A 27,046-nucleotide genomic window follows, 5' to 3' on the forward strand; every position below is an offset into this window, starting at 1 on the left:
TCACTAGGTAGTCCAGGCTGGCTTTGAACTTGCAGCAATCCTCCTGCCTCAGCCTTGGAGTATGGGGATTACAAGCCTGTGCCAACATGCTTGGCTCCAAGCAGTAAATGCCTGTAAATATCTCCAGAAAGAATAAGCAATAAGGAAATTCATAATCTGGATTTAAACTTATTTTATGCTATGCATATGAAATAAATGTGACAAATTTGGCTCTCTGATAATCATATTCGAGCATCATTTCATAGCCATCAAAAGAGCTTAATAGCTAACATTTGTTAAGTATTTACAATAAACAACTAGACACTATGCTAATAGCTTTGCATAAATTATCTCATTTATTCCTCAACACACCCCCAAGGAGCGAAGTGCTATTATTAACTCCATTTTAGAGAGACAGAGATTATGTAGGTTAAATGAGGCCCCAGAGTTACTTTGCGAAATATACCTAAGATCAACAGCTGAGTGTTTGAAGCAAGAAGGAGATTATTTAACAAAAGTGCAGGTGGAAGAACAATTCAAGCATTTGTAAAGGATTGTCTGTGGGGTCAGAAGAGTTTGAATGGAATAAACATATTTTCTTTTATGCTTAAACTGCCAAGAAATAGGAAAAATATCACTTGATAAAGTTAACTATTATATCTCTCAGATATCTTTAAAGGGGGAAACCTCTCCTACAAATGAAATTTTTCTATATAATCTTAGGGTCAAACATGGCAAAGCTGTCTAACATCTGTAATAAAAGTGTTTTCATTATTCACTCCAAAATCTTCTTTCAAAGTAAGGCTTTTGGATCGTAGTTAGCAAAGACATGCCACATTTCCAATGTTTTTGCAATCAAATGCCAACACCCAGTGAAGTCTACTTTAATATCTAAATCTCTATGCTTTAGGTTATCATTTGGCTTTTCTTTTACAACATTTTAGTATCATGTTTATAGAATTTTATGATCTTTTTTAAACTAAAAAAATTAAAGCTGAACTTACCTCTTCCTTTCATGGCAAACAACAGTATAATAAATGGAATGTACGCATCTGTGGCCAGCAATCTAAAGCTCCACACTTCCTCCCTAAAAGCAGCCCTACTGCCCAGTGTTCTCCATACTCTCTGCCTCCAGCCTATGTCTTAAAGAGCTGGGCTGAATTATGAACCAAGAACTGGACACACGTGTCACACTGTACCCCACCTGGCTATCCCAGTGTCTAAAACAGGCTAGAAGGTAAAGAGAAGGACTTTGTGACTCTCAAGAGCTGCACTGTCATGAAGATTAGCAGAAAGTAAATTTAAAAAGCCAGAATGATTTCCATTTCAGGAAGAGCTGTTTTCGCCTCTAGGGAAAGCACCCTTCTGGAGAACTGGCTCCCCAGTTGTCTCTGTGGCTAAGATGGTGACAGTGCTGACACAGAGGCAGATCAGAGCTGGCTATTGTCAAGGCTCCTCTGGCAGAGTATGGGTCCCCTCTGCTGATGGACAAGCCCAGGCCTGGTTTTCACTGACCCAGAATGAACGGGCTCAGACCCTCAGGGTGTCCCTCCTCTTTGGAACTTTTTAAACCCCCAAAGCTTTCTCAAGGTTCCATTTTGAAAGGCCTCACAATATGGCACATCTGCTGCAATTTCCTAGCTGATCAAAGGGCTGAGAAATGCCCCTCGGGCTGCCCTCTGGGAAAGAGGGCCGCCTTCGCTTTCCTGCCAGTGAAAGGCCCACTTCACATAAACAACCCAGTTGTCACTCATGATTTCCATTTTCCAGAGAGAAAGACCTTCAGAAATAATTCATGCCAAGAACCTTCCAAACAGATTCGTTTCTTTCACAAGGTAAAAATGAGCTAAACACTAAGAACTGACTCTGAATGTCCTGCAGGGACAAATGTGCTGGAGATCTGGCCTCAGTCACCCGTCCAGTTGCCTCTCTCTTTTCCTTGAGTAGCCAGCTTGTGCCGCTGCCCAGACAAAGGAGGCAATTGCCCCAGAACACTTCGCTATCACAGCGGAGCTTTTGTGCATCTTCAGTGACCATTAAAATCCAATTCTTAAATTCCACATAGCTGTTTTCTCCCCCTTTAAAAAAAAATACCAGAAAGCTTTTCTGATGCAAAAGGGGAGACCAGTGGAGACCAGGATTAATGGTGAAAAAGAGGGCTAAAGCTTTGCCCTCTGTTCAGCCTGGTGGCCTTTGAGTATCTCAGGCTGACAAACACTATGGCCTCTCTGTGGCTAAGATGGTGAGCCTAATAAAAGGGGTCACTCTCTAGCATCTCCTTGTTTTCTTAAGAATCATGCCTTGACTTCTGAAGGACAGTCACTAGCAGCCCACTGGGATTCCCAGGGAGTCCCAGGGCTGCTAAGTGTCCCAGCTAGGTTACAGTGGCACCTCAGGCAGTGGTGTGGCCTTGGGCTCTGGTTTGAGCCCCTCTTAAACAACTGTTTTGGGACAAGAGTGACAGCGCCTCCTCGGGCTGAGTGGTTGGGTTTTCATTGTCTTTCTGGGATTTTGGTGTGTGCTTAGGTTTGTTATTTGAAAAACTTTTAGTTGGGGCAGAGAAATAAGCTCAGCAAGGTGCCTTCCATGCAGGTTCCCAAGTGTGTGTTATGTTTTCTGCATGGCTCATTAACTGTAGCTAATATGTCACTTCCTTTAGAAGGCTTTTTTGTCCTCCACTGAAGTGTGTCCCCAAAGATTTGCATTTTGCCCTCTTTGCATGTTGTCGGCTGTCCATGGGATTTCATCTGTTGTTGATGGGAAGATCCATTCACTCATTCATAAATATTACTAAGTTTGGACCAGTGTCGGATACCGCTGTACGAGGTGGAGGAGGAGCGGGAAAGGTGGCACATGTGCCCTAACGGACCCTCATTCTTGTGGAGTCTATGGACTGCAAACAGACAAACATTTATCGAATACCAGGCAGTGAGTGGGGTGAAGAGGAAAAGGACAACGAGGTAGGGGACAGAGTGCTGGTGGGGAGCTGTGATGCATGCTGTTTCTTGGGTGGCCAAGAAAGACCTCTTCAGGTAGAGACCAGAAGGGAACGAGGAAAACAGATTGCAATGGGATTGCCTAACAGCAGAAGCTCTGTGATTCAGGGATGTGGTGGAGGGCAGGTGACAGGAAATGCATTTTATAAAGCAGGCAAGAGCCAGAGCACACCGGCTCTGAATGACTGCAATGGGAAAACTGGGGCTCACACAAAATGTGTTTTGGTTCTGCCTGGGGAGCAATGTGATGATGTCTCTAAGCGATCTTCCGTGCCGCGGGCAGAAGGCAGGTGAGGGGAAGGCAAGCACTGAGAGCCTGCTGCGCAGACCGTGGACAGGAGCAAGGCTTGGTACAACATTGTAATAGTGGAGGAAGACAAAAACACATCAGGAGGCAGAGAAGATGGGACTTGCCAGTGGACTGGGTAGGAAATATGGCCAGAGAGAGGTCATGAAGATTGAGGTTTTTTGCCTTGAGTAACTGAGCAAATGCAGATGCTATTTATTGAGAAAAGGGAGAAGCAGGTTTGATTGGGAGGGAGGAGGACACTTGGAGTTTGAGGTGCCTGCTGCTACTGTTGGTATTCTGCTTGTTGATATGGACAAGGCGTGGTTGTCTATTGGTCTCCAAAGGAGGATAGCATACCTCGGGGACTTACAGAATGGTCTGACATGGCCTGTAATCCCAGCACTCCGGGAGGCTTAAGCAGGAGAACCACAAGGTCAAGCCCAGCCTTGGCAACTTAGTGGGACCCTTTCTCAAAATAAAAAATTTTATAAAGGGGCTGGGCATGCACAAAAGTCCTGGGTCCAAACCCCAGTACTAGTAGAAAGAGAGAGACACAGACAGAGAGAGACAGATAGTCAGTCTGAAAGAAGGGCATGATCCACTGGGGATGGGCAACGCACTCTTGGGTCTATGTACATTCCTTTTTACCTAGTAAGATTAAGTCTATGGTGCAAGGCTGAGTCCACCTCCCCCTGGGTCACAGGACACACACGAGTTGGAAGGACTCTGAGAAAAGGAGAAGACAGGCAGCTCACAACCCAGGGTGAGCAGAGAGACTGGCTGACGTGCTTGCTTTCAATGTGCTGAGAGCAATTATAGTTTAACAATGCCTGTTAAATACAGGTACTGGCTACATTATCGGCTTTCAGTCAAAGGGACCATCACAGAGCAATGGAACGCAGCTTCAGATGAGGCTGTTAAGAACAGCAGCACCATCTGAGATGAATACATGCTTCTTAGATGAAGAAATACAAACTGCAAAGAATACATGAAAAAATGCTCAACATCACTGGTCATTCAAGTAATTTCTAAGTTTTGAAAGACTATGAACAAAATGCCCAGCCCATTCCTGCCGCAGGCCCTTGGCATTTGCTGGCCCCTTCCTTGGCAGGGCCCTGCCCCCATGTGAACCCTGCAGCTGTCTCCTCCCTGACCCCTTCCCAAGACACCCTCCCACCCCTCCAGCCCTCTTGGTTTTATTATCTTGTAGCACATAAACTTCTGGAACTATCCCTTTTCTTTCTTTTTAATTTCCATCTCCCTTTGTTAGAATGTGACAGAGAACAGGCCCTTTGCTGATTAGGTTTTCATGGCTTCATCCCAAGCACATGGAGTGGACAGAGTGCTACCTCAATGAACCCTGGCTGAATTCATTTTTCTTAATTGCTGCAGAGGACAGCTAATGTTAAAAGCTGCAGTAAGCTTTCTTAGTCTTTCAAGAACCCAGGCACTAACATACTTCTCAGTTTTCCAGTTACCTGGATTACACCTTTAAAAAGTCTCAGCAAGTTTTAAGAATAGTTGAAAAATATAAAAAGATATGATACCAAGTAAGTTTCTTAAATAACTCATCTTTTATCTGGATGTTATGAAAGTATAATAGCTAGAAATCTACATCTTACTTAAGTTTCTTAAGATTTCTTTGGACATGAAGGACTTCATGAAGTACTATGTGCTTAATGAATCTGTTCCTTGTAGAATATGATTTTCTTTTGCTATTTTGCTGAAGTTGATCACAGATGGTACAAAGGTCATTTGCAGAGCAGACTGTCCCCAAAATCTGCAAATGCCAAATTAACAAGACTTACTATGTACAGATGACAATAAGAAAGTCTTCAATTTGATCAGAAGTGATTATTTTCTTAACTACAATTTGGGACTTTACAATTTCTTTCTTTAAAAAATGATATTGGGAAGCTGGGGATGGTGGTGCACATCTGTAATATTAGCTACGTGAGAGGCTGAGGCAGGACTGCTTAAGTTTGAGGCCACGCTGGGCAATTTAGCAAGACACAGTTTCAGTATTAAAAACAAAACACAACAATTGACTAGAAAAACAAAGATTATGGATGTCCCCAGAAGAAATCCAGATGACTACTGACCTAAGACAGCACGCTTACTCTTACTGATAATCAAAGATAAACAACTTAAAATAAGCTTTTTTGCTTATGAGATTTACAAAACTTAAAAAGATAGTTAATAAACCATTCACGTTAGTATGGAGAAGGGGCAGAAATCATGGAAATGCAACGCGGACAGAGCGCACACAGGTGCGTTTTCTTGGAGGGCGATCTGGCAGCATCCGTCTTGGCAGCGCCTCTGTTTAAAGATAAATATTCTTAGGCCTGGCAATTGCCTATAGCAAGTCTATCCTTCGGGAGTATAGATGTGGGCACAGAGAAGGATACTCACAGCGCCACTGTTTTAATAGAAAAATTAGCAATAACTTCAGTGTTCACCAATAGGGATAGGGCTGACAAACAACTGGTGTCTTAAGACACATATAGATTAAAACGTGAAATGAAGTAGCTCTCCCATTAGCACGGAAAGAGCAGCAAAAGTTGCTTTTTTCTAACATAAGCCAGAAAACTCTTTCTTGTCTGCGCAAAGCCCTTACTCTCTTCCTGTCTCATTCAGATGCAGAGTCAAGAGTCTGCACCAATTTCTGGTTCCTGTGCTATCTGGGCCTCTGCCGTCATCGCTCTGCTCTGCGTGGCTGCCTCAGCTCTCATCGCCCCGGGCTTCCTTCCAGTACCTCTGGGTGTTTCATTTGCAGTTTGTTCCCTTTGCCAGGAACTCTCTTCCCCACACAGCCCCATAGCTTGCCTGCTCCTGACCTCTGCATCTCTGCCCAGATGACACGCTGCACTGAGGCCCTCTCTCACTGCGGTCCATGTTCTAGGGAGTGGGCTCCGCGGCCCCTCACCTTGCCTGGGGTCTTTCCCGGCTCCTCCCTGACCATCTGCCACCATCTGCTACATGATGGATGCCCTTGTTTATGGCTTAACTGCCTAGCTCCTCCCTTGGAATTACAAACTCCAGGAGGGCTGAGATTTTTGCTTGTATTATATTGCTGCATTTCTGGCACCCACAATGTTACCTGGCACACAGTAGGAGTTCAATAAATGTTTACTGGAGAAATAAATAAAATTTCGTCTTTATAGATGCACAAAAACAGATGTGAAAAATACACAACAAATGTTAACAGCGGTTACTGCTGGGAAGGGGGCTTGGGGCACCGTGAAGAGAGTTCTCACCTTTACCATATACATCACCGCTGGGAACATGCACCATTTTCATAATTAAAAACTAAGTTAAAGTGTTTAAAAGGATAAACAAGATGCTCTGTTTCCCCTTCCAGATCATTCAAGACACATTTCTGGGGCTTTACAATTGTCTGGCTATGGTTTAAGTGTGTTCCTCAAGGGTTGGGTGAAAACTCTTCCTGGAGTATTAAGAGGGAAAGAGTTGCACCAGCTAAGAGACTAGAGTTGAGGCCTGTGAGGGGTGATTTGGATAAGACAAGGATACTGGGGCAGAGGTCCCGTGATTGAATCCTGGTGGTTTTATAAGAGAGGGAGAGTAATGCCAGCTACTTAGGATGCTGAGGCAGGAGTATGACTTGAACCCATGAGTTCAAGACCAGCCTGGCAGCATAGTGAAACTTCATTGAATAAAATATTCAAAAGTGTGTGGGGGAATCAGAAGATACATGTGTGCCTGTGCCCCATCTTTTATTATATGATGCCCTGTGCCTCCTTCAGACTCTGCCACCAAGAAGACAATTACCAGATGTGCCCTCTTGACCTTTGGACTTTTAGAATTATGAACCAAAATAAACCTCTTTTCTCTATAAAGCTACCCATCCTTGGCCATTTCATAATAGTAACAAAAACTAGATTAATAGACTTCTTTCTGCAGACATTAAAAATAATTTCAAAAAGAACTAAGATTTGTTTACCACAGACTTGTCTTCACTATATATACCACATACACAGTTCAGAAAATACCAGCAGTTCTGATCTTTGTGAGGGCCTACCGTTCTCAAGTAGATCAGGAATGTAAGACATACAAACATACAGACATATTCTTGAACACACTGCGCCATTTGCCTACTAGCTAAAAACCCTTTCTAATAACATGCCCAACTCTCCATATCTATTTCCTCCCTCCAATAGAAAGAAGAAATGTCACTAGTAATTCCCCATGTTGTGTTCTCTGCACAGTAAACTTAAACGTTGCTGTCACACAGGGTAGACCTGATATGGTCCCATATGTGTTACAAATTCATTTAGTTTTAGAGAGAAGACACATTCTATTAGAAACAAATGTAATTGAATTATTTAGCAAGAGAAGTATTCCAGGGACATAGCACAACAGGGACAAAGCCCTCTGATGAGTGTCCTTTTGTCATAGTTACTAGGCCTCTGTCAAGTAACCCTTCTCCTTCTTCGTGGGGCTCGAGTTCCCAGAAGCATATCCAAAGCAGTATTAGTAATACTTCCTGTGGGAGCTGGTCCACAGTCCTTGATCCTTGGTTTTACTAGCCAGGAAGACTCAATGGGGAGCCCACAAGGCTTTACCCCAACACCACAGCAGCTGAGTTTTTATATTTATTTATTTTTTCTGTTTAAGATCAGATGCAGTAAAAATCAAAATTATCTAGGAATCAGCCCCTTGTGGACAGTTACACTTGATTTTCACTAAATTGCGGCAAAGCGATAGATTCCAAGCTGTGGCACTACCGTGGACAATCCTCCAGGACAAAGCTGGGTTTGGCTTTGCTTATTCGGAAATGCTAACTTATTATTCCTTACCTAACCTGTATTTCTGGGGCTTTGTGATTATTCTGACACTTCAGAAATGACATCTGTGGGCTGAGAATGTAGCTCAGTGACATAAGCGCCTGCCTGGCAAACACAAGGTCCTGAGTTCAATTCCCAGAACCAAAAAGCAAGCAAGCAAGTAAGCTTAAGGACCTGGTTATTGAATACCTCTTACTTGGGCAAGAACATGGGTTTTAGAATTAGACCATTGATGAGAATGTTATTGGGGGGCGGCTGAGTATTGAACCCAGAGTCCTCACAGTCTGCTATATCCACAGCTTTTTTTTTTTTTTCTTTAGCCAGAGTTTTACTAAATGGCCCAGTCTGGGCTTAGACTTGTTTTCCTTTGGTCTCAGCCTCTTGGGTTGCTGAGATTTTAAATGTGCACTTCCATGTCTGGCTCCATCAATGAGATCTAACAAGAAAACATCTCTCTGAGCTTCAGTCTGTACACTATTAAAAGGAAACAATCTCCCCTACCCGGTAAGGTTACCTTTAGGATTAAATGAGATAATGCGTATTCAGGGATCAGTGTTGCAGTTGTTAACAGATAGAACTCAATAAATAACCATTATTATAAAAAAAATGAGACCCTGATTTCCTCTATCTGGCACTTTTCTGGTAGTGCCTGCCATAGTTGCCCCGAACGGACTCTCATGACAGGTCTCAAAACTGACCACTCTGAAACCTCTTGTCCTGGAAACTCTTGCCAGACTTATCAGAGGAATAGAACTGATATTGCTAAAGTGCTGGATCTCATGGTTAGTTCTGAAACACACATGCACACTATGCACACACACATACCATGCACACCACGCACACACACACACCATGCACATACACCCACAGACCCACAACATCTTGTGGAAGCCTATGAGGCTCGGTCTGAAGCTCCGGAATCTCACAAGGCAACTGACCTCCAGCTTTGCCTCTGCACAAAACTAGAACAGTTTATTCATTGCCACCAGCGCTCAAAAGAAGGATGTGATTATAAGAACTGATAACAGAGCACAGAGAAGGCTGGGACTCCGTATATCCAGCCTGCCCTTGCTAAGGGATGCTGCTCTGAAGACAACAGACCCTGAAGTCCTTAAAGGTGACGGTTCCCACTTCTCACCAATCCTGCCTTTTCCTTTCTGTCCCTCAACTGAACAAATACAAGCCAGGCCCTGGGGAAAGAGGTGAGTGTGGCTTAGTCACACAGCATGGCCACCAGGACAGTAGTTATCGACAGACAAGGGGTCCAGAGTTCTCTGGAAAAGGGAGACTGGCCCAGAACTCGCTGCTCAGTGTCCATGGAGCTCGGGCAGGGCTGTTAGCAGGAATGTCACAGGCTACTCACCACACTGGTTTCCTACATGGCCCTGGCCCACTCCACAAGACTCGGCCCGCCACTCAGATGCTCTGGGAGACTTTTTAGCCACATCGAGGTCCATGCCTGAGAGCTGGAGGTGAAACTGCTCCCTGTGCACTGCCTTCCTGAGCGTGCGCAGCGCCTTCCGCAGCCGCTTCTCAGTGCGCTTTGCGATGCAGCTCAGATCACAAGAAGCTGCAGAAACAAGAGGGACGGCAGCTCGGGAGGAGGTCAGGCCACAGTGTGTGGGAGCATCCAGACTAACTGTGGGGCCCACCAGCACCCCGAGATCCCAGTGGACCTGAGGGAGATGCCTGGAGGTGGGCACCTAGCAAGCTGGGCAGCATTCGTTCAATTCGAACGGAAATTTGTTGACCAAAATGGTAGCTTTCAGCTTTCACGAAGCACAAACAATCATTAGCTCAGGTTCTAAACCAATTTCATGTAGTTTTGGGGTGAAAATAAAACAGGAGATACTTCAGTGTTTGCACTATTTTTCCTCCCAGGAATGATGAAAAGAGAAAGGCAGAGAAAGAAGGAGCAAGCTGTGAGAAGCCTGGCACATAGTGGCTTTCAGACCAACCTGTCACCTCCTTTTGGTAAGTTTCACGCTCAAACTCAACAGTGAGAAACATTTCCTTGGGGGTGCTTGGTCGGCCAGGGGCTCCCAGGACTTGCTTGCCGGAGCTGCATGTAAGGTTTACGTAGCGGAAGCTCTCTTTTACTGAGCTGTGCTTTTCTGTATGAAGAAACAAAATTATCGGAAGCCAAGTCCTAGCAAAGCACTCAGTTGGACATTCGCTAGAGCTCGGTAAACATTTCATTGAAACAACTCTCCAGGGACTGCGTGATTAACTCCACATGCTAAGACGTTGCAAGCCCCCAGCTTGGAGAGCCAGGACATTTTCATTTTTGCAGTCCCAGTACCGCCTTCTATATAACTTCACTCTAGCACTTGAAAATTCTTTCCACGGATAAATGCTGCTGATTCCAACTGACCAGCCACACAGGCGGGAGGCGGAATCGGGGCTCCTGCCTTCCCTCCTTTGCTAAGGTGTGCTGTGAGAAGAGTTTGTTCTCACAGCTGGACTCTGATTGCTTGAGCAGAGGCTGGAGTCTTCACACAGGGAATGAGCTCAGTGGCAAAAAAGCAGTTTGCTTTTAGGCAAACTGACCTTTGTGTGATTCCAACTCGGAGGGCGGGCTGGAAAACACAGCCACAGTGGTGTCTCGTTTTTTAAGTCACCAGGAACAATACGTGGCACAAAGAACCGACAGAACCAAACAGTATCCTGATGGCATGAACAACGCTGATGGTGGAAGAGGAGGGCTTTGACATTCCTGCTCCCACTGTCTCTCCTGCCCTAACTGCTTCCCAGGAGTCTGTTGACTAATGCTTGTTAACCCAAACCAAAGAGCAGATCTCCATATGCACACAATTAATTTGTCTCTGTTTCAAAATCTGACTTTATAGACCTGAAGAACTATTGGCATGGTAGTCTCTCTCTGTTCTCTTTTTGTTTTGTTTGTTTTTTTTTTTTTTTTTTAGACAGGGTCTAGGTATGCAGTTCAGGCTGACCTTGAACTCACTTTGTAACCCAGGCTGGCCTAGAGTTTGCCACGATCCTCTTGCCTCAGCTTCCTGAATGCTGGGATTACAGGCGTGCACTAGCACACCTAGAAAAAGGTATGGGTTTTTTTTTTTGTTTGTTTGTGTTTTTGTTTTTGTACTGGGAATCAAACTCAGGATCTTGCATTTGCCAGGCAGATGCTTATGCTGCTGAGCTATATTCTCAGCCTAAGGCATGGTACTCTTTTATGAGGATGTTCGAAACAACAGGTCATGGGGGCAGGGAAGGGAGAAGCAAATTCATTCTTCTCTGTATTTTCCTCCCAAAGATATATTTTACATTTTCAAAATGTGAACCAAAGAGACATTCATGTTCAATTTTCCCATATCTCTATGTTAAAAAATCACTTTTTAAAGAAAGTTTTGATTTGCAGAAACTTGCTAATAGCATACAAAGTTTCCATAGATCCTCTACTCAGTTTCCTTTAATATTAACATCGTACTTTAACATCATATTTATCAAAACTAAGAAATTAAAACCAGGTGTGGTGACTCACGCCTGTAATCACAGGCTGAGGCAGGAGGATTGCTATGAGTTTGAGGCCAACTTGGGTTACCTAGTGAGTTCAAGGCCAGCCTGAATTGTATAGGGCAACCCTGTCTCAAAAACAAACAAACAAACAAAACAAACAAAAACACCCCCAAACCACTAAGATATGAGCAGTGGCACAATCCCATGAAGTAAAGTCCAGGCCAGATCTTCTTCTTCTTCTTCTTCTTCTTCTTTTTTTTTTTTTTTTTTTTGGATCACTAATTGAACTCAAGACCTTATACCAAATCTATTTTTCAATAGGTCTTTCCTCCTGATTTTAAAATATAAATGCTCATTGTGGAGATTATGGAAAAAGTAGAAAACATTAAAATTATCCATCATTCTCTCACCTGGATATAAACACTCCTAATGATATAGTGAGCTTTTTTTTTTTCTTCTTCATTTTTTCATGTACATTTCAGATTGTATTAGATATACAAAATGTTATGGCCCTTTTTTCTACTATAACACTTTAACAAATATAACCAGTACTTTTTATTCTGTCATCGAACATTCAATGAATACATTCAGTTAATAGCAGCATATGATTCCATCAGATGGAGAAACCAAAATGGACCTTGGCTGGTTACCAATAGGTATCATAAGTGAACAGAGTGAGCTTTATGTTTGTGTGATTTAGTTGAAGGTAGAATGGGAAAGAAATCTCCTAATAAGTAAATCCTGATCTGTTTAATCACTTAAAGCAGCATTCTCTGAAACATTACAGGAAATGGGAGCCAGGGGAAGAAAGAGGAGTGCTAGATTCTGCTCATTTCAGTAAGTCATTTATACTTGGATGGCATTTGTTTTGCTGAAGCCAATGGACTCCTCACAGCTTCCAAAAACTAGACCCAGTAGGAATCTGGAGGATTATATCTTTTTTCATCAAAGTTATCATACTTGAGCCAAACTTTTTTTTTTCCATTTCTTTGGCTTATCTTACTAGCAAACATTAAGATCTAGAAAATTTAACCCAATATGATCCACAGATTGGTGTCTCAAGCTCTCATTGCCTCCTGAGAACTCTGTTTTTCAGAGCTTATCAGCAGCATATCTTAAAGGAAGCCCCGAGGTGTAATCCTAGAACTACACAGGGGTGCTCAGTCAGGCTCTCCATCCTCTGCAAACAATGTCCCTGCAGATTCTGAAGTGTGCCTGCGTGAGCTGGACAGCTGTCCGCCCACCCTTAGACCTCAGCTCAGCTCAGCCCCTTCCAGACTTGCAGGCAAGCTCTGGCGTCCAACATGCTGCCAAGCCGCGGCTATCTGGCTCCATACCTGGTAGTGCTGGTCGCAGGCCCTCGGGAAACAGCTCGGCCTTTTTCAAACTACACTTGCCTTCATTTAGCTTAAAGGTTACACTTGTCCTGATGGTGGCGACATCTTCAGAAAGAAACAAGTGAGAGGTTACCTTCAGAGGGAAAGGAAGGGAAGCAAAGGTAGGGTGATGGCGAGCTATCCATTGGCTTTCCCCCCACCCCAATGCTGCACAGCCTAAACCCAAGAAAGGGTTGGATCATGGAGTGCCCATCACTCCAGACAGCAGACACCTGGAGCCAGGAGTTATCCTATTCCCGCCTGGGAGACAGGAATCCAATGTTCAAATATAACAAAGAGAAGGTCCCAAACAGCCTCCTCAGGGAGCTAAGAGATGAGGTCATTTGTGTACCATGACTGTTGGGGAAGTGGTAAAGTGTAGGCTTTGCTATGCCTGTCCTGGGAGGACAGGGCTGAGGGAGCTGCCATTCCAGCAGTGGTCAGATTTCCAGGGCGGGCAGGGAGCGGGGCCCTGCTTTAGGGGCTGATGTGCAGAATTCTTCTCTCCTCCAGAATCAGTCTTAAGCATATGTTAGGCTATGGAGTCAGTGACCTAGATGTAAGTTCTAGCTCTCTGACTTGTGGTGAGAGTTTGAACAAGTTCCTTAATCTCCTTATGTCTCATAATTACACATCTAGATTACCAGGCTGTTCTGAGGATTAAACGAGATAAGGTAGAAGAAGGCAGAAAAAGAGGAGGAGGAGGGAAAGGAGGAAGAAGAAGAGGAGAAGTAAGAAGAAAAGGCGGAAGGTGAGGAGGAGAAAAAGAAAGAAGAACAATAACAATATTTCAGCTTACTGCCTGGTACAAAGTAATAACTGAAGGCCGGGAATGAAGCTCAGTGGCACAAGTGTAAGGTCATAAGATTGATCACCGGTACCAAAAAAAAAAAAGAAAGAAAAACAAGAACTGAGTAACTGTTAGCTGCTTGTTACCCTTGGGTAGCCTAAATCACCAAGAGTCATCAATGAGGGATTTGGTGAAACAGACCATGATGTCCCTTCTGTCTGGTCCGAACATCTGGCAAAAAGAGCAGGGAAGGACGGTGCTTAAGACTCTTGACCACAGACTGCCTAGGTTCAAATCACGGCTCCTCTATTTATTATCTGAGCCACTGGTAAGTTAGCTTGACTCTGTGAGCCTTAGGTTGCCTGGTTAATGAGGATAATTAGACAAACTGAGGGGGGAAGGTAGTACAGATTGAATCAGCTAATGTACGCATAAGGTAGCTGGTGTAGTTTAACTGCTCAGTTGCTGTTTGCTTTGGGTCACTAGCTTTGCCCATGTTATATGAATACCAAGATGTCCTATGGGCCAGGTATGGTAACACGTGCCTATAATCACAGCATTCAGGAAGCTGAGGCAGGGGTTCACTATGAATTCAAGGCCAGAATGGACTACACAGTGAGACCCTGTTTCAAAAAAACACAAAAATGATGCAATATGAGCCTCATCCAAATGTTCCCAAGACATAGTAACAAATGGATCAGTCCTAGAAGAGGAGATCTGGAAACTCTGAATTTCACTCTTAGTCTTTTGACAAACTGGGAAGAGTTTGGACCTTTTCTCAGGACAGAATCCCTGCTGCCCGTTTCCTGCCCAGGCCCATCTCTATCAATGCCAGGTGCCCCAGGCATGTCTCCTCAGGACTCTGAGATGATCTGAGCTACCAGGAGTTTGGGAGGCCTGAGTGCCCTGGCTCCATGGCTCTGTGGGCCTCTGTGAACAATGATGACCACCAGGGTGAACACAGCACACAGCGGTCCTTTGGTAAGTGCCGGCTACATGGGCAAACTAGATTTCAGGCACCAAGAGTGCAGACAAGAACATCCTCTCACATGGTCACAACATGGAGATTAAGCAAAAAAAAGAAAACTAAGCTAATGCTCAAGAATAGCACCCCATGAATGAACCCCATGGAGCCCCAGAAAAAACACACAGATTTGGTAATTACCCCCAAAAGCAGAGTCATTTGAGTTTTGCTGTTTGTTCCTGAGAGAAGAAGAAGAGCCGCAGGTGACAGAGTAGGCCTCTTGTGGTCCTAATAGACAGAATGTGGATTGTCACATCAGTAAGCAAGGTTCCAGGCCATGCTGGTAGCAGCTAAAATTGCCCCAGTCCTGTTCCCTCTGTGAAACCAGAAAAACACCCAGCCTATGGGGTCTCAAAGCACGGGCCCCTGGTGGTTGGGAAGTATCTGGCTAAAGACATGAAAGCCCTCCGAGAGCATCTGACATCGTAGGCCAGGAAGCCCCTGCTCTGGCACAAGAATCTGCCCTGGGGACTGTGCTCCACTCACCTGAAGAGATACGAATGCCAGAGTGACATCTTAGGAAGCACCTGTCTCCTCCACCACTCTTACTGCAAAGCAGGGACACGTGGGGCAACACGCTAGTGGGCAGGAACCCCTTTACTTCTAAACAGGATAAAACACAGGCACTTACAGAAAGTGAAGAAAATCTCCAAGCGGGACAAGGATGGCTGCATCACGTGCACCAACAGCCCAAGGATAGAAGGTGGAGTTGATGCCCACATAGAACACAATGCCAAGCCTCATTTCCCACCATGGCCCACCAGCCCTTGAATGCTATTTTTTTTTTTCATGCAGAAAAGCAACCAGGAAAACAGACATGAGTTCCAACCTACACAGAAGCACAGAAGGAAGTGCCAGAGAGCCTGCAAAGTATCTCCTGTTTTTGGACTAATTAAAGACCAGGTGCTGCCGCTGTTGGGGGAACTGAGTGAGAAGTCAGGGGCACTGGGCGCAGTGGGACACGGAGCCTCAGAGCCTCGGGCCTCTGGGCCAGCAATGAGACCCCTGGCTGAGTCTGTGCCAAGGTGGGCCCCCCTTACCCACACAGTCCTTCTTGTTCCAGTGGAGTTTGTACCCCGGATGGCACTGGCACTCGTAGTCACCCACTGTGTTCACACAGACCTGCTGACAGCCGCCATTGTTGTCACTGCACTCATTGGTGTCTGTGGAACAAAACGCTTTCCTGTCACAGCAGCACATCACTGAGTGAGCTGCGGAAGGGGCAGCCGTGGAGACACATGGTTGGAAGTCACCAAAGGGAAGGTGCTCCTTGCCTTCAGGACATGTGCTTGGTACCTGCTGGACACATACCCCACTCTCCGAAGTCCTGAGCCTCTCCAGCAAGGGCTTGAGTTCCATTCTAAACCAGACCATTGCCCCAGTAGAGACAGAGGGACCATGCTCTGCTTTCAGATGTCCAAGCTGAAACACTGCATAGCGTTCTAATTTAAAACTCCACTATCCTCTGGCCCATACTGCAAGGGAGACAGAAGGAGCACTCCCTGCTTGACTCTTTCCACAGCTGAGGGACAAAGAGTAGAAGAAGTCTGCACTGATTTCTATCAGCTGGAGACTGAATCCAGGTCAGAAGGTGGCTCCACCTTAACCCAGATTCACGTCTCTCTCTGGGTGGATTTTGTTGGAGTTTCCTGCTGGATTGGGAAGGGTACGTTTTTAGCCATGCCCAAGGACATGTTCAAAAGAAGGGAGACAACTTTATCTATAGCAAAGTGCCACCACTATCCATTCATCCTGAAGCACAGGACACAAATATTGGGCAAAAGCTGTCTGGCCAGTGGTTCCCAAATCCTGCAGATCCACAGAATCACCCTGGAGGCCCTAAACATCCTGGCTGGAATCTCTAGACTCAAATCTGGTTTTGTTTCATTTTGTTTTGTTTTCCTTTGCTTTGCTTAGCGTGGGGTAGTCATCTTTGTTTTTTGAGGGTGGGTCCCTGTAAGTTTCCCAGGCTGGCCTTGAATTCATATTAATTGCCTCATTTTTCCCAGGTTCTGGGATTACAGGTAGGCACCACGGTAAAATCTGAGTCTGTATTCTCAAAGATTTCTGGGAGAATCTGGTGGCCAGGACAGTGGAAATTGTTGATACCAAATGTTTTTATGCTACTAACTTGTTTGACCATAAGCCGATGAGACATGAGGATATGCTGTGAAATGGACAGAATTGAGAGATAAACTCAGTTGTTCCAAAGACTCTAACCAAGGAGCTCAAGCCAGTGTCTATGCACAGCTGGTTGAGGAACTGCTTGGTGTCTAACATATCTCTCTAAGTACTATGTCTTTATGGTCTGCTGGGAAGTCCAGCTGATGAGTCCCAGCTCCTGACAGACCCTCCCATTCCCTGTAGCCCCAAGTCAACTAAGTCAGTGACAAATCCACAGTGGAAAAAGCTTAGCTTTCTGCTCCACTTCACACATGACATGCTAAAGGGGTCCATTTGGACATATCTCTTCAGCAGGTGCTTCCCTGGAGAAGGAGTTATTGCTGCTGGACAGAGGCTAGAATGTCCCCTCATCCTCCGTATAGAAAAATGTTGCACCCTACTCCCCTCAGACCCAGCCTCACCCCAACTCCCAACTCAAGAGAGGCGGTCCACTCACCTCCACAGTGGGTGAAGCCGTAGAGGGTGAACCCTGGGTCACAAGCGCAAGCAAATGTACCAGGGTAGTTGAGGCAGCTGTGGTCACAGGTCCTATCCAAAGAGCACTCGTCCACATCTGCAATTGCCAAAGGGAGAGGGGGAGCTGCAACCAACTCTGACACGCGTGGAGATGTTGCTAATGCACACCAACCTTGGACTGACAACAAAAGCAGCACACACAAGAGGTAGAGTATTCATTCTCCTTGCTCACTGCATCAAAGAAGTTGTTGAGCAGCCCAAAATAAGTATAAGCAAAGTGCATTGCAAATTGCATTTTCCTTGACGCTCTGTTAGTCTCTCACCCATGCTTATTTGGAAGGGTAATTTAAATTATATAAACACAACCAAATAAGATAACACACCTAAAAAGAGTTTGCAGGCTATACAATAAGACTAGTTATGCATTACTAGGATTACATTATTAATAGTTGTAGTAAAACAGCAACCATAATTTTTAAGCTATGGTGAAATGAAATAATATACTTGATTGGAGGTAAATCTGGTTCCTATCTCTTTCTGAACTATCCAGAGTCAATCTTATGGTTCCTGAGCATTAAAATCCTGGGTTTTAATGCCATCTGCACTGCAAGAATGTATTAACACTAACATCTTCAGTACTGAAACTCAGTGGTTAAACTAAACCAGATCCGCTTGGCCAATCAGTCACTTGGTTCTGTGTTCCCTTTCTACGTGGCCCAGAGTGGCTGCACCCTTGCCTGCAGCTGGGGCCATGCCAGCCAGCTTCTGAGGCTGCATTTGTCTATCTAATCACTTCTTCATGGTCTGGCCCTCACTTCTTTCCTGTGAGCTAGAATTGTAGTGTTTTACTCCCTGAACTCTTTAGGGGTTTTTAACAGTTACAACTTGTCGCTCCAAATGGGTAAGCCAGGACTCGGACAGCACTCAGTGGAAGTCAAACAGACCATCATTAGGCCACTTTTTCAACACCAAATGTGTCACGAGAAACTATGTTAATAAAAAGCAAACATTTGGATGGCTCAGGAGGAATGAAAAGTGAACTAAAAAGGGCAACTTCTTGCAAAACCTTTTCATCCCTAGCTTTTCCCAGAAACCCTGGCATTTTCTTCAGCAAATCTGTTCTCTGCAAATATTTGTTCTACAAAGACTGATCAGTGAAAAATGAGAAAAAGTCCGTTTCTTCCCTGGTAATTGATGCCACTCTGTGAAGTCTGTTATTAATATCAGCTATTTGCCAAGAAAGGGACTCGTTCAGTAGCTGACTTTGGCTGCTTGCTACGGAGTTTTGCTTTGCCAAAAATAATGAGATCACTTTCCTAATTCCTTTTTAATGTGTTTACACAGCTTAAACAGCATTGCTTGCTCTATACATTATGAAACATTATGTGGAACAGTAAATTTGCTTTCCAAGTCAAACTGTAGAAAACCACACAATAATCATCTAGAATTAACTCACTGAATTTAAAGAAGAATATACTTCAAGCCCGGGCAAATCATGTATTAACAACAGACCAAAGGGAAGAGAAACCTAATTCAGACAATGAAGCTTTTTTTAAAAAAGACATTAATATCTTTATTATGTGACATAAAATCAGATTTTATATTCTGATTTTTATTTATTACAGATATTTCTTTAAAAAAAGTATAGCAGTTCTTTTGCAGAAACAGAACAGAAATACTTGGACAGCCTGTATTTCCTGACAACTTCCTCCTGTATATCAATAGGACATAAAAGGTGCTTCATCTAAACATATAAATGATGACATGCCCTCAAACAGCTTTCTGTCACCCAAAAGAGTTGTTAATACCAGATGCTGCCAGAGAAATCCCCTTGTGCCCCCTTACTTGGGAACGATGCATTTGAGAAGGGGTCCATCGAACATCTCTGCCCCACAATCCTCTCCAGCCATCCCATCTTCCCTCCCTCCAAGTGTCAAAGGCTGGTCATTCAAAAAAAAAAAAAAAAAAACTGATAAAAGCCAAGTGTGGTGGTGAGGGTCTGTAATCCTAACTACTAGGGACTAAGGTAGGAGGATTGCAACTTTGAGGCTAACTTATGCAACCCAGCAAGACGTTGCCTCAAAGTTAAAAAATTAAAAATGGGCCAGAGATGTGGCTCAATGCAAGGTGCTAGGTGCAATCCTCAGAGTCCCCCTGCCCAAAGAAAAACCATTATACAATTTGCCAAACCATTATACAATTTGCCATGAACCATTATAATGGTTCATCGTCTTGATTATGGATTGACCCTGATTTTTTGCTAGGAAGGTATAGTATCTAAATCTACATATGGCATCAAGTTTTGTCATAAATTTAATAACATTAACATTTTAGAAAAAAATTAGTCATAATCTCAAGGCTAAGGATGTAGCTCAGTAGTATTGGACTTGCCTAACATGTACAAAGTTCTGGATTTGATCCCCAAACTGAAGGAGAAAAAAAAGAAGAAGAAAAGAGGAAGAAAATTATTCTTAATCTCAACACTCCAGTGCAACTCTGCTTGAAGTCTGTGTTCCATTCTATTTCTAGCTCTGCTGTATTGCCAGACGATTCTTTGAGGTGTTCTCTAATCATGAACAGCTTAATCTCCAAAATACATCTATGAGTCCCGTCAGTGTTTTTATTCTACCTGGCAGATGAGTGAAGTGAAGCCTGGACTGGATCAGTGATTGGTTGCATTAGTGACCCTGTCAGGAGGCTTCTACCAAAGCCATGGTGGTGGAGGGAGAGTTAACATCTTCTCTTTCAACCAGAAACCACAGCACAATATTTTCAGCACATACCTTGGCAAGATTTCTCATCAGTTAATAACTTGAATCCTTTTTTGCAGCTGCAGTCAAAACTGCCCACGGTATTTTTGCAGAAATGATCACAGCCTCCATTTCGGGTCTGGCACTCATCGATATCTGTGACGGGCAAGCACCGGGAAGTCAAAGAATTATATTTGACTTGCTTCCTACAAATTGCTGGAGTGCTACTGCCTACATTCATTATTCCCTGAAATAAAGACAGATCCATAAAAGCCTCTAAGAATGTCTGCTGGTGTTTCAGATCTTATACAGGTTTCCTCATCTTGGCTAAACCAGTTTTGAAAGACAAGTGTCTCCTCTTGAGAAGGCTGACATCCAAGGCTGACTTCCAATGCCTTGACAAGCATTAAGTAAAGAAATGATGAGAAAGAGTAGTGATAGCCTGTTACACTCTCACCCCTGTGGCACTCACTTAAGATCAGATAGCTCCCATTAGTAAACTTTCTCTCCTAGCTTAATGATTAAAGCTGTAAGAGAGTAGAGCATTTGTTTTGGCAAATTGTATAATGACCAAATGCCCTCAATGTTTTTTAAGTGATTCCTGATACTCAATCTTATCTTTTCTCAGTTTCATCTGGTTACTAGCTATCAATCTTTTATCACTAATCCTTTGTACTCTTGCCCGTGACATACTGGCACATCCCTGGGGTCTGTCTTCATCAGTAAAAGTTAATGGTACAGTTATTCATTAAGTTCTCTGGATAATAATCTTGGCTGTTATTTATATAATAATCTCAAGGCTATTATTTGTGACAGGTTGATATTATCTCCTGCCAGTGAACTGCCTTTTTCTAATAAAGCCACGGCCTGAAAGGGATCATTTGAAGCTTGTAGAGGCTGACCTTCTCAACAGTTAGTGTAATTAAGATGGCTCTAATTAAGCTTACTCAATTGTAACCGTCCACTAGCTCAGGGGGAAAGCTCCCATCAATATGAATCATAAGCCGATCTGGAGTCACTCCACACATCAGCAGCATAGGGTGCCCTCAGCAACAGGGCACCCCCAACAAACACGGTGAACAGTACCTTTACAGGTCTTCCCATCCAACTGGAGAGTGAATCCAACCGGACAACTGCAGTGAACACCTGTGGAGGTGTCCTTACAGGTGCGGTCACAGCCTCCATTGTTGACAGCACACGTTTCTGACCAGGTAGAAAAGGCAGTTAGCTTCCAAAGGAGAGCTGATACAGGTGTTAATATTTGACAAAGTCTGTGAAAGCCAGAAAGTATGGTGGGGTACTCCTGGTCCAACCCCAAGTCTCTGACACGTGCAGGTGAGACACGTGGGGAGCAGGTGTGGCTCCTTCCACCCACCTAAATGACTGGTATTTCCTAAGGGAGCTGGTCAGGGTCAGAGGCCAGAGGGCTGAAGATGTCTCCAACCCCCAGAGTGGTTCTCTGCTGTGGGCAGATTTAAAGCTGCCAAAGTTTCGTGTTAATCCACAGTCAGCAAGCTGCTTAGTGTGACCACAGTGGCAGGCACAGGGGAACGTTCCATTCTTCATCCCTAAACTTTTTTCAGCCTGGGGGCTGAGGATGGCAAGAGAGAGTAAGCGTTGCCCACCCCAGCCATTCCCTTGTTCAGGCTACTGGCTTCGTCATTGCAGCTGCCAATTTACTCAAAATTTACCTTTCCCTGAAACTAGAAAAAGGCCTGTCAGTTATTATAAAGGCTGGAGAAACAAGCTCACCTCTAATGACTAACAGCTATATGTCTATCTGTTTCCTCTTGAAATTTCACTAAGATGAGACAGATTTTTAAAAAGACAAAGAGAATGGGAAGAAGAGGCAACAGATAAAAGATTCTGGAAATGGCATGTGAAAGAAAAAACAGTTAATTAGTGTAGCAAAAAGCCAAGTCTTAGGGGTCTGCAGAGGGGCCACCAACAAATCGTAAAGCTCATGGAGCCATAGAGTCCCAGAAAGGCCCAGGAATCAAAGGTAACAAGTTATCTCAGCGGCAGCAGCAGAGGCAGAGGTAAGGATGTAGTTAAAAACAGACAGATCAAGAGCCTTGATAAGAAACAGATATGCTGGGCATGGTGGTGCAAGCCTATAATACCAGTACTCAGTACTGATGCAGGAGGATTGTTGCAAGTTTGGGGCCAGCCGGGGCTACAAAGTGAATTAGTTCAGGGCCAGCCTAAACTGCATGGAGAAACTCTGTCTCAAAAAAGACTGGGAAAAAAGACAGACAGAGAGAAAGAGAAACTGATAACCCTTAGAGCTCCTCTTAATTCCACACAACCACAAGACTACCCCTTCCCTATGCTGGCTATAGAGAAAAGTTTATGTTCTGGAGAAGCCGGACTAGAGGCACCAGGAATAGCACAGGATGATATGGAGGCACGCTCAGGTGAAAGTGTCTTCCCTGCAAAGAAAGATCTCACACTCCTTTCACCCCAGCTCCCAGAATGCTGGCAGCAAAGCCACCATCCCCAGGCAGGAAATTAAAGGATTCCTCTCCGAATAAATTATCTGTCCAGTTGAAGACTCATCAATACTGACATTTGAGGATTTTCAAACAAAGGGGCCAAGCTACTACCTCACCATTGAAATATGAAGCCCACTGACCAGTAGAATATCCAACTGGATTTTTACTAGTAAGAAGGATCAGGTAAGAACCATCAGGTATTTTAGGAATATTAAATATATATGTCAAGTCAAATGGGGAGAAAGAAATGTGGAAAAACACATAATACAAAGGGAAGAGAGAAGTTGGAATCTTATTATAATTAATTTCCTCAGGGAAATACAAAAGGTTCTAAGAACAACTTCCTATCCCCCCCCAAAAAAAAGACAAAGTAAAATTCTTGAAAAATTAAAATATGAAAGCAGGAATTACAAAAAAAATCTTGTAGGAGAATTTGAAGAAAAACATGAAAAATTTCCTAGAAAACGGAAAAAATATACAAGAAGAGAAAAGAGAGAGGATCAATCTTAGAGTTATAGCAGCCAACTAAAAGGATTTTCAAAGAGAGAAAGGACAGAGAAATGGAATAAAAACATACATATTTAAAAATTTCTCAGAGTCTAAAACCTTGAATGCTCACCTTGAAAAGGCTGAGTGTATACCACAGCATCAGGGAAAACCTTACTGTGAAATTCCAGGTCACCAGGGACAAGCAGGTCCTGCAACCTTCTAGGGAGCTTTCACAGGTTTCACACGAAGGATCAAGAATACGAATGAAAACAATAAACACTAATGTGGACACCCTGAATTCTATAATGAACCAGATTCTCAACAAACGACAAAAGGTAAAGATATTTCTTATTTTAAGTGTAAACTTAAAAAGAACGAGACCACTCCATCAAATTGGGAGAGCAGAGAAGAGAACGTATAGGCTTCTGGGAAAGCACCTGCAGTGAGAGGAGCCTGGGCCAGGGTAGAGGAACTCCTGGACAGAGGGAAGCTTCCTTGGGGGCTGGGGAGAGGACAAACCTCGGCTAAGAATGTCCTGCAGCATTTGAGCAGACTGGAAAGGGTTTTGGAGAGTTCTTCCAGAGACTTGCAGAAGAATGAGTCAGAAATGCTTAGAAAACTAACCAAAGAAATATATAGTATGTTATGGACTCTTGGCGAATCATATGTAGATATCCATAGTCACAGTAACGTAAATGTAAACTGATTTAAATTGTGATAAAACTATCTCAAGGGTACAGGGGAGAGGATATGTGCATGTGTGCGTGTGTGTGTGTGTGTGTGTGTGTGTGAGTGTGTGTGTGTGTGTGTGTGAGTGTGTGTGTGGGTGTGTGGGTGTATGTGTGTGCATACACGCATGCCCATGGGGTAGGGAAGCACAGACTGCTGAAACCTAGTCTTCATAGTAGGAAGTCAAAAACCTCTGTCGAAAGCTGACAGATCAAGAAACAGCTTGCACACTGCATTTTGCAGAGCACGAGGGAGGAGAAGTGAGAAGAAACAACTTAGGAAAGTTGAGAACTGTGACCTCTGGCAAGTGGGATTAAGAAATAGGAGGTCAAGAGATGAGCAAATGATGTATTTCATTACAAACTGATTGGTAATTAAGTTTTTATACCAATCATGCACTATTTTAACTTGACCATTGAGAAAAAGGCTCAGAAATGTTACCTGCTTGGTAAACAATATCTGCTCAATATCTTACCTATTAAATCTAGAAGCTGCCGAAAGATCCATTTTGTTTAGGTGGCGTCAAGCTCTCCAGAATAACATGTCAGAGAATCTGTCTGGTTCCCACCCCCACAGGCCCTGCATCTACTTCTCTCTCCTGTCCAGCTCCACTGCTGGGGCTGCTGGCAAAGAGTCCCTTGTCCCACAGCCAAGTGCCACTCTTCTCCATTCATCTCCTTTACTGCTAACACTGGCTGAGTCAGAGAAATGGCAAGTTGGACACAAAACAGACGAATCCCCATGCGAGGCTGGAGGCTGCCCAAAGTACTTCTCTCATAAGGGGACTGACATCCCCTGGCCACCCACCATGTCCCAGGCACTGGATGCTGTGCACTTTGCCTATCACTGTCTTAATTAAGCTTCCCAACAGCCCTGAGAGGTAGATTTTATTGCATCCCTTATGAAGGAAGACCTAGAGACAGAATCTCTGGGGCCAGGTCTCATAGCCAGCTGGGGCAGCACTAGGACATTAACCTGGTTATCTTGATGGCCTGGCAGGCACTCTTCCCACAGGGCCAAGAGTCTTGAATGGCAGAGAAGCAATAGCCTTGAGTAAAGAACAGACACACCCTAGCTTAGCAGGTCCCCTGGTCTGAGGGCACATGGCCCTGAGCCCAGACCTAGCACAGTGAGCCTGGAGGCAAACGGACAAAGGCAGTGACCAGGGAGGGGAGAGAAGACGCATGCTTACCCATGAGCAGTCTCCGTTTCACCCGCTTATCCCCATCTGCCACTGATGTGGCATTGCTCTCTGTCACCTCCAGGCCAGTGTCCTCTCGCTCTACAAGAAAAGCAAAGACCAAATTCCCAGGCTGAATGAGGCGGATTATCCATTCCCTACGTAACTACTCTGGTGGAATTCCAGGCAAGAGGACGAAGGAAGATGTGACCCTGTTCACTCAGTATTATATGTCCTAGTGGCGCTCTGTGGAAAACACAGCACATTAGAGGGCCATGGATCCTTACAAACCTTCCACATGGAGAAGGTTTTAGAAGTCCATTGCACTAACCGAGGAGACACTGGGTAATGCAAGCTTCAGATTCACTCCAGGAAACTTACTTCGGAGTGAAAAGAATCTTGGGTCTAGAAACCTCTGAAATAGAGCTAATGAAGGATGGCCTCTGTAGGGCAGGGCAGAAGTCCTGCCAAAAATACGCGTCCCCCACTCCTGCTGACCAGAAAGCCCGCCACGTTGACCAAAACAAACAGCTAGTTCTAACTACATGTCACCCTGACCCTCTGGGATGGGTTGTAGCAATCTCCAGAATATCAGTATCAGGAGCAGCCTAGCGCAAGGGAGGAGGAAGGGCTTTCCAAGGCCACACATGGAGCTCAGGACTTCCAGCCCAGAGCTAGAGCCCTCCCACAGCAACGTGTGGAGCAGCCCAGATCTCATAGGAGGAAATGCACAGAACACCACCAAGGGGTAGGGTGAAGGTTTGCACTGGGGAGGGCGATGCTGAGCCAGAATCAGCCAGTGTGGGGTCGGTCACACTCACCAAAGCAGCTCCTCCCATCCGTGTGCAACTTGTACTGGGGGTGGCAGCTACACTCAGGGCCCTCAGCTGTGTCTTCACAGGAGTGCTGACACCCACCGTTTCCATGGTTACAGGTCACTGGAAACAAAGTGAATCAATACATAAAGCTGTGAGGTTTCCACAACCAGGGCTGTTTGCTGTCTCCGATTTTTCATTCTGCAAGAATTTGAGCACCTCATTTGTGCCAGGCACTAAGCATAAAAGAGATAAGTGCCATTCAGGCTCTATTCATATCTGTATAAGCAAATACTTATGATACAAGTTGTAGAAATGCTGAAATAGAGGATTGCACAAAGTCACACAGGAGGATAGAAATGTGTGTGTGTCAAGGGAAGGTCACTAAGTAGGAGGAATTATACCAAGGTTTTAGCTCTATCTTCTGCTCTATCTACAGAAGTCTGCATGTTATCACAGCTCTCCTTTGAGAAACAGCACTTCGTATCCGGAATAAAGTGACATTATTTAACTTGAATGTATGTTAGTAGATTCCATCTGGATTTATTAAAACAAAATATAATCAGAAGAAATGATGATTCTGAAGACAATTAATGCAAATTAACCAATAATTATGAAAACTATGTATGAATGCATTGGTGACAAGCCAAAAAAATAAATTTAAAAAGCCAACTATAAAACTATATCTATTCATCAAACTGTTAACAGATGTTACCTCTAGCAAAGGAAATGGGAGGGGGAGATTACTTATTGTCTTTATATACTTCAGAGTGTTTGAATTCTTACATAGGCCTTTGTAATTTTTCTAATTTAAAAGAACTAATTACATATTTGCAATGTGAGAAGGAAGCTGTTCTATGATTATTGATATATAAAACTATGTACATATATAAATGGTAACTAAATAAGAATATGGAAAAATTGAAACAACTAGTTATATGGTAGAATTCCAGGTCTTATTTTTTTTTCTTAATTCTTCAAATGCCATCACAATACTATTTCAACAATGATATCTTAAAAATATGTAAGTTTTAAAAACTATTTTCTAAGTATCCTTGTTCCAGCAGTTGACCCCTAAAAAACTGCAGTGCTGACAGTCTGGATCCCCAGGAAAGTCTTGAGGGCCTGGAGTCCTCCTTTCGAAGAACTGTAGGTCAGAAAAGTGCCCTCAGCTCTGTCCAACCCCTAGCATCCCTAAGGGGCAGCCCACGT

General features: G+C 44.1%; 1 protein-coding gene and 1 long non-coding RNA gene across 7 annotated transcripts in view; one reads left to right on the top strand and one right to left on the bottom strand.

Annotated features, from left to right (window-relative positions):
• The window catches only part of LOC111754577 (uncharacterized), a 53,723-nt gene extending 33,314 nt beyond the window's left edge, over window positions 1–20,409 (top strand). Inside the window, exons 5-6 of the long non-coding RNA XR_010049871.1 lie at window positions 9,951–10,043; window positions 20,207–20,409. This is a non-coding gene — a long non-coding RNA (uncharacterized LOC111754577). The remainder of the gene's footprint in view (window positions 1–9,950; window positions 10,044–20,206) is intronic.
• Window positions 1–27,046, bottom strand: part of Scube2 (signal peptide, CUB domain and EGF like domain containing 2) — a 58,258-nt gene that overhangs the window by 13,604 nt on the left and 17,608 nt on the right. For 3 of the 6 annotated variants that reach the window (XM_063256713.1, XM_063256711.1, XM_063256709.1), the window contains 11 exons: window positions 25,841–25,957; window positions 25,032–25,121; window positions 21,213–21,329; window positions 20,160–20,282; window positions 17,357–17,473; window positions 15,777–15,899; window positions 15,223–15,339; window positions 14,878–14,964; window positions 12,884–12,988; window positions 10,028–10,183; window positions 9,433–9,639 (listed from right to left, as the gene is read on the bottom strand). In XM_063256713.1, the coding sequence (XP_063112783.1) occupies window positions 9,433–9,639; window positions 10,028–10,183; window positions 12,884–12,988; window positions 14,878–14,964; window positions 15,223–15,339; window positions 15,777–15,899; window positions 17,357–17,473; window positions 20,160–20,282; window positions 21,213–21,329; window positions 25,032–25,121; window positions 25,841–25,957 (1,359 nt within the window). The remainder of the gene's footprint in view (window positions 1–9,432; window positions 9,640–10,027; window positions 10,184–12,883; window positions 12,989–14,877; window positions 14,965–15,222; window positions 15,340–15,776; window positions 15,900–17,356; window positions 17,474–20,159; window positions 20,283–21,212; window positions 21,330–25,031; window positions 25,122–25,840; window positions 25,958–27,046) is intronic. The other 3 variants (XM_063256714.1, XM_013144174.3, XM_063256710.1) reach the window with 2 other exon arrangements.

This window comes from Cavia porcellus, unplaced genomic scaffold, assembly GCF_034190915.1.
Source record: "Cavia porcellus strain 051 isolate PalLab524CR breed Dunkin Hartley unplaced genomic scaffold, mCavPor4.1 scaffold_9, whole genome shotgun sequence".
Taxonomy (NCBI): domain Eukaryota; kingdom Metazoa; phylum Chordata; class Mammalia; order Rodentia; family Caviidae; genus Cavia; species Cavia porcellus.